The 6492-nt window shown below is 49.0% G+C and overlaps 1 protein-coding gene across 2 annotated transcripts in view; it reads left to right on the top strand.

Moving 5' to 3' along the window:
* LOC146708601 (striatin-like) overlaps window positions 1–6492 on the top strand; it is a 35721-nt gene that overhangs the window by 12395 nt on the left and 16834 nt on the right. For both annotated transcript variants that reach the window (XM_085460559.1, XM_085460560.1), the window contains exons 2-3: window positions 5633–5736; window positions 6460–6492. The exon at window positions 6460–6492 is cut by the window's right edge and continues 41 nt beyond it. In XM_085460559.1, coding sequence (XP_085316685.1) covers window positions 5633–5736; window positions 6460–6492 — 137 coding nt within the window. The remainder of the gene's footprint in view (window positions 1–5632; window positions 5737–6459) is intronic.

A 6492-nucleotide genomic window follows, 5' to 3' on the forward strand; every position in this document is an offset into this window, starting at 1 on the left:
CAGCCCGTCAGGATTCGGAGGTCTCGTTAGTGATCTGTGAGTTTGTTCTGGGCGATGAGCCGCTCAGCTGTGCGTCCTCCCACGCCGCCTGTCCAGCAGGATGGAGGTGTTGCTTATGTCTCGCTGAATCTCAGAGGTGAAGATGCCGACTGCTGCAGCTCGTCAGGAGAGAAATGTTCACTGCTGGATATTGACTTTCTCCACAAATGACATCAGTTAGTCAGCCGTCATCCCACAACACTTTATTCCACCCGTACTGTGGAAACGACAACCTCTATTTATCGGCTGTGTGCAATCCGACTATTTCCTCTTAGTGTGTTTATGGTGTGTGTGAGTAACTAACTGCACATACGCTGAGCTGTTTATGTCCCAGGCATCTGAAAGAAAAACGATTTTTCGTATCAGTCGGGCCACCTGCAAACGTTCGTTCTGAGGCGAGAGGCTCACCTGTCCGCGTCACGTGCAGGTGTCTGCGCAGCGAGCCAAACTCATGTAAACTTTCTCTGTCGACTCAAATAGACGAATCTGTGATCTCCGTGGCGAAAATCCCTGAGGTGGGATTCTTCAGTCGGTCAGTAAAAGTACACTTTCTTTCTTTCTAATGTGGGAGGAGCTTGTTGATGAAGGTGACTTCCTGGGAGGGACAGAAAATACCTGACGCCAGCCTTCGGACTCCTGCACGTCGCTTTGGCGGCTGCAGATATTTGTGGCTTTCCAGCGTGATTAGACGGATGCGAGTGGCGTGCGAACGCATCATCACACCAAACATCGATTAGCAAAGGTCTTCGAGCTTCACCTCCGATGTGACAGCAGCAAAGCGGCGCGGTCAGGAGGTCGTTTGAGGACATTTTGGGATCAGCCCACAGATTCGGACGGACTCATGTCGCCGCCTGTCGCTTCAACTAAAACACCTCACAAGTCACTGCTTCCTCCTGTGCTTTTATTCTGAAGTTTGGGCTGAAGCGGTCTGACGTTTCCTGCAGCGTCGGCATCATTGAACCGTTTTTAATGCACGACTGCTCTGCCTGGAAATAAGCAGCCGTGCATCAGCTTGAGTTTTGGTTATTAAGCAGCTGTTTGTCCGTTTTCACTGGACTAGCTCAGCGTTTATATCAGGAAGTGCTGGCGTGCACACTGGGGGCTTCCACTGGGATCAGCTCACGTTCCCTTTTATGTTTAAGATAAGGAGTCGTTTTTATGAACGAAAGCGGCTCCTTTGAATTTCGCCTCCCTCTGCGATCCGATGTGGAGCGCCGACGCGCTTCTATAAATGAAACAAAGGCTGATGGGAGTTCTGAACAAGTGGGTTACCCAGTTTGTAGAGTGAAAGGTCTCTGAGTGGCTGCACTTCCTGCCAGATGGCTTCATGTCAGGAGACCAGATATCCACCTGGATTTAATCCAGAAGGAAGTTTTATTTAAAATTTTATCTCCTGAAACAGAAGTGAAGGTTTGTAGCTGTGACCTCCGTCAGTCTGGAAACTGCGAGACTCACAGGAGACAAAGTGCAGCCTCTGGTTTACAGTTTATAGAACAACTAGGAATAAATCATCAAATCAATGCCTCAAAATCAGCAGTGAATCCATCCTTTTTTTCCTCAGAGCTTCAGTTCATCCTGGAACTATTAACGATCATGATGACAGCTCAGTACAGACCCACAGCAGGTCCTGAACCTGAAAGCCAGAGTGGAAATGCTGATCGCTCTCTGACCTCGGGAGAGAAGACGAACGCCGTCCTGGCTGAAACGCCTTCAGAACAACGAGCCTTTTAAGGTTCTGGTAACTGCAGTTTGGGGTGCGTGCTCAGAGATGCGCCAACAGATCCTTCCTTGTGAATAACAGGACAGGGCTAACCTCTGTACCGCCGCGCTGTTACAACTTAATATACAACACCTTGCTTTGGTGTCACTCACGAAAGGATGTGGAGAGAAAAACAGAATCTGAAAATGATCCATCCACAGAGGAAGTCATTCACGACCAGTTCAATTTTATTTATAAGGTGCTTTATATTGTAAGGACCCTACAATGACACCGAGGAAACCCCGACAATCAGAGGACCCACTTTGAGCTAGCAGATCCTTTCCATCGTGGTTGGCGTATCAGATGACTTTCAGGCTAACGGGAGTGAAAAGCAGCGTGACTGAAGCGGAGCGTGAGGCCGTCAGACTCACCTCTGGCAGGCAGCTCGAGCAACACTCAGTAAAATCTATAATTATGAGTGAAGACGCCCCCGACGCGCTGCAGATGCCTTCCTACACAAAGGCCCTGAAACATCCCACCAAGTTCACCGCCATCCTCAGACGCCATGGCAACAGACGAGCGAGCGTCACAGAGCTCAGACGAGGCTCTCATCTCGACATCTGCCTCATCGAAGGCTGAACGAGCTCAGGCTGAATACCTGCTTCAGTCACACCTGAGCTTCTGTCAGGAGGACAGATGAACCTCGGTGGAGGCTGAAATTACTGCTTCTGTATATTACAGGAAACAATCTGTCGCTTTATCAGATAATCAACAATAAATAATAATTACTGTGATTAAAGATGTTTTTTGGGAGACTTTTTTTAATCTCGTCACAGGTATAATTTGGTAGCAATGTCAGGTGTTGTAAACACTACAGGCCATTTTTATTTTAGTCATAATCAACTGTCAGCCTGCAGTTCCTCTGCTGGACAGCAGGGGCAGCAGTGAGTCGGTTACAGTAGAAGTAACCGTGTTTACGGCCTGATACACAGACCGTTCGTCTCTGTGGATAATTTCCCCTTCATACCACCTGCACGGGGAGGATGTTGTTATAACTCAACTCCAAAGTTTGCATTTATTAGGGGCGTGGCCTCTGACAGGTGACCGCAGCAGCAGGGCCGTCGCTCATTTTCAGAAGGAAAGTTTCCCGTCGTCGAGATGCCGATGCATCGATAGCCTCGAGTGAAGAGCGACCCAGATCAACGTGTTTGACATGAGTGGAGCGTCCTACTTCCTGTGCGTGTGTGTGTGCGTGTGTGTGTGTGTGTGTGTCTCTGTGTGTGTGTGTGCGTGTGTGTGTGTGTGTGTGCGTGTGTGTGTGTGTGTGTGTGTGTGTGTGTGTGCGTGTGTCTCTGTGTGTGTGTGCGTGTGTGTGTGTGTGTGTGTGCGTGTGTGTGTGTGTGTGTGTGTGCGTGTGTGTGTGTGTGTGTGTGTGTCTGTGTGAAATCAGCAGCATCTTCAGCTCAGACTGAAACATGACTGAAGTTTGGACCATTTGTCCGTCGACAGACTCGTTAAACAATCGTGTTTGATATTTTGATATTTTGATATTTTGTGAAACAGCTGTGTGGAGCAAACTGCTGAAACCCCAAATTTTGATGTTTGAGATAAGAAAACCGTTAAAAGGACCATGTTTAAAATGGAAATGAAGTCAGAGTATGACCTCACTGACACGTCGACATTTGAAGGCAACGCGTCAGAGGCTGAAGCTCATCGGCTGCGGTTCATTTATTTGTTTTTAGCAGAAACTTCTCTGCTTTTGTGTTGTAACCTTTTAAAATCTGAAGCATCAAATGATTTTTACAATTGGTGTTTAGATGATTTGACCCTCCTGCTGCGTGCTCAGTCATCCAGGTAAGGAAATCCCGGGGCTGGCTCGTGTGGACGCGGCGTTTTCAGTGGGAGAAACGTTTCGTCATCATCCAGGTGACTTCTGAACAAGTCTGTTCTTCAGTCTTGACTTCAGTTTGTATTTCAAGCAGTGGTCTGTTTGGAGTCGGAGTTTCTCATATTTATTAAAACGTCCATGTTTTTAAAGCTCGCGATGACGTCAGAGATCTTAGTGACGGGCTGATGTGGCGCTCTGGTCTCAGCTGTCTGTGAGCAGCAGCTCAAAGCTGTGCACGCTCCTCTCAGCCAGGGTTGCATCATAAATGTTCACTCGGTTCATAAAAGTGATAAAAGTGGCTGCAGCGTCGCCGCTCTGCCAGCTGAATGTTTGCTGTGAGCTCTCACGTTATAACAGCTGACCTGATTCTGAAGCAACTGTACACACAAACAGGCGATGAGGAGGAGGAGGAGGAGTGTCGGGAGGTTTGACGATGACGTCGGCGCTGATGTGCTGGATCCAGCTGGGGAAAAGCTGAGTCCCTGCATGCAGCGCCTTTCAGCAATCTCTTAAACCAGAGGTAGGCAACTCCAGGCCTCGAGGGCCGGTGTCCTGCAGGTTTTAGATCCCACCCTGGGTCAGCACACCTGAATCAAATGATTAGTTCGTTACCAGGCCTCTGGAGAACTTCAAGAAATGCTGAGGAGTCATTTAGCCCTTTAAATCAGCTGCGATGGATCATGGACACATCTAAACCTGCAGGACACCGGCCCTCGAGGCCTGGAGGTCCCCACCCCTGTCTTAAACGGTCGCATTCCAGGACGCTCACTGAGACGCTTCAACATCTGATTGGCTGTTACCTGACTGCACTGTCAGGTAACGACACGCCGTCATGCAGCATCCGCTCATGACAACAACCTCATTTTATTAAACCAGGCACAACTAGGTAATCCTCATCAGCCAATTAAAATGGAGCTCCGCCTTCTTGAACTTCCTGTTACTACAGTAACCTCACAGCAGCCATGTTATTGGTCAGATGATGTCATTAAAAATGTGCCAGAGTGCTCCAACAGCACAAACACAGTCCAGGGGTCCAGCTAGCAGCTACAGCCGCCTGTGTCGCCATCCACCTGTCAGTCAAAGAGGCCCCGCTCCTAATGATTCATGCAGTCATACAGGCTGTAACAGAGGCGGAGCCAGACATGAATCGCTGCTGCAGCCTCCAGTGGACGTTACAGGAACTGCAGCCGTGATGTTCCTCAGCCAAGTCTGCGGGTGGGGTCAACCCTGACGGCAGGTGGGTCACATGGTGCCTGTTCCCACGCTGCGTGGGTGTTAGTCAGTCACAAGTCTCCCATCAGTCCTGCAGACACCCAGTCACCCATTTCCCAGGAGGCTTTGGGGCCCTCAGGCTTAAGGATGCGGGGCGATCAGCCTGTTTCTGCTCTACAGAGCAGCCATGTGTCAGGTGTTGGTGACTTCCTTCTGAGTGAACACGATGAATCAGGTTTTGTTATGTTATTGTTTGTCATATGTTTGTTAGGTTAAGTTATTTACGCTGCTGATCCAGGATCAGACCGCAGGACTGAAGGTGCTGCATTATTGTAGATTTCCCACCAAACCGCTGCTGACCCCTGCGTGCTGTTTGTGTTTTGCTCAGAGGCTAACTTCAGTGTTCAGCTCCTGAACGCACCGCAGTGCAGCTGCTGAGTCTCACACTGTCGGTCTGCACTGTAACGACGACTGTGACTGTGCAAACGGCGCCGCGTCGTTCCCCGCTGGGTCCCGGTGGAGTTGGTCGGTAATCCGTCCACAGCCGTCTCCGCCGTGTTTAATGGAGATTAGATGTGTTTATGGACCTCCTGAGGCGTCATTAACCTCGTCGCTGCTCGCTCGCTTTGCTTTTTGTCTGCGTTTCTGTCTTTAGCCTCATTCAATTAAGTGAACTTTGGTGTTTAATCAGACACGCAGCAGGGACTGAAGCTGCATGTCTGGAGTAGGAGAATATGTTAAAATGAAGTTTAAACCTCGGCCCCGCCTTCATTTGGTGTTTCCTCTGCTTGCAGGCTCAGATCGCCTTCCTGCAGGGCGAGAGGCGGGGCCAGGAGAACCTGAAGAAGGACCTGGTGAGACGAATCAAGATGCTGGAGTACGCTCTGAAGCAGGAGAGGTGAGATCCTTTTACCAGGGTCACATATTTCACATGCAAACACTTTGATGAGGAAACGAATCCTCTCTGCCCCGACCTGAACTCAAAGGAAAACGTTCGCTCACACCTGAGATGCGACGTTGGTTTGGGAGAGACCACGGCCGTAGAAACACGGGGGTGTTCCTCCCGCTGCCAACAAGAATGATCAGTCAAAGTTGTTCATAAACATGTCCTCTGTTTATGAACGTCACTCAGAACTGAAATATGAACCTTTTAAAGTTTCCAGCTCATGTTTTAGTTCCAGGTCCTGGTTTAGCTGCCATAGTGAAGGAGTTTCCATTCAACTCAACTTTATTTATACAGCACCAAATCACAACAGCAGTCGGCTCAAGGTTCTTTATATTGTACAGTAGAGCCTACAATAATACATACAGGGACAACCCAACAATCACATGACCCCCTATGAGCAGCACTTTGGTGACAGTGGGAAGGAAAAACTCCCTTTTAACAGGAAGAAACCTCCAGCAGAACCAGGCTCAGGCCTATTAACACATAGTGAGTGAAGAAGAAACACCCAATGCATCATGGGAATCCCCGGCAGCCTACGTCTATTGCAGCATCACTAAGGGAGGATTCAGGGTCACCTGGTCCAGCCCTAACTATATGCTTTAGTCCATCTGAGAAGTAAAATGCATGAAGCCCGAATGAGATAAAGACGTTTGTGATATCTGTGTGTGTCCTCAGAGCCAAATACCACAAACTGAAATATGGCACCGA

The sequence above is a fragment of the Copadichromis virginalis genome, linkage group LG6 (assembly GCF_057382275.1).
Source record: "Copadichromis virginalis isolate Kocher_CV1m ecotype Utaka linkage group LG6, C_Virginalis_male_GT1.1, whole genome shotgun sequence".
NCBI classification, from domain to species: domain Eukaryota; kingdom Metazoa; phylum Chordata; class Actinopteri; order Cichliformes; family Cichlidae; genus Copadichromis; species Copadichromis virginalis.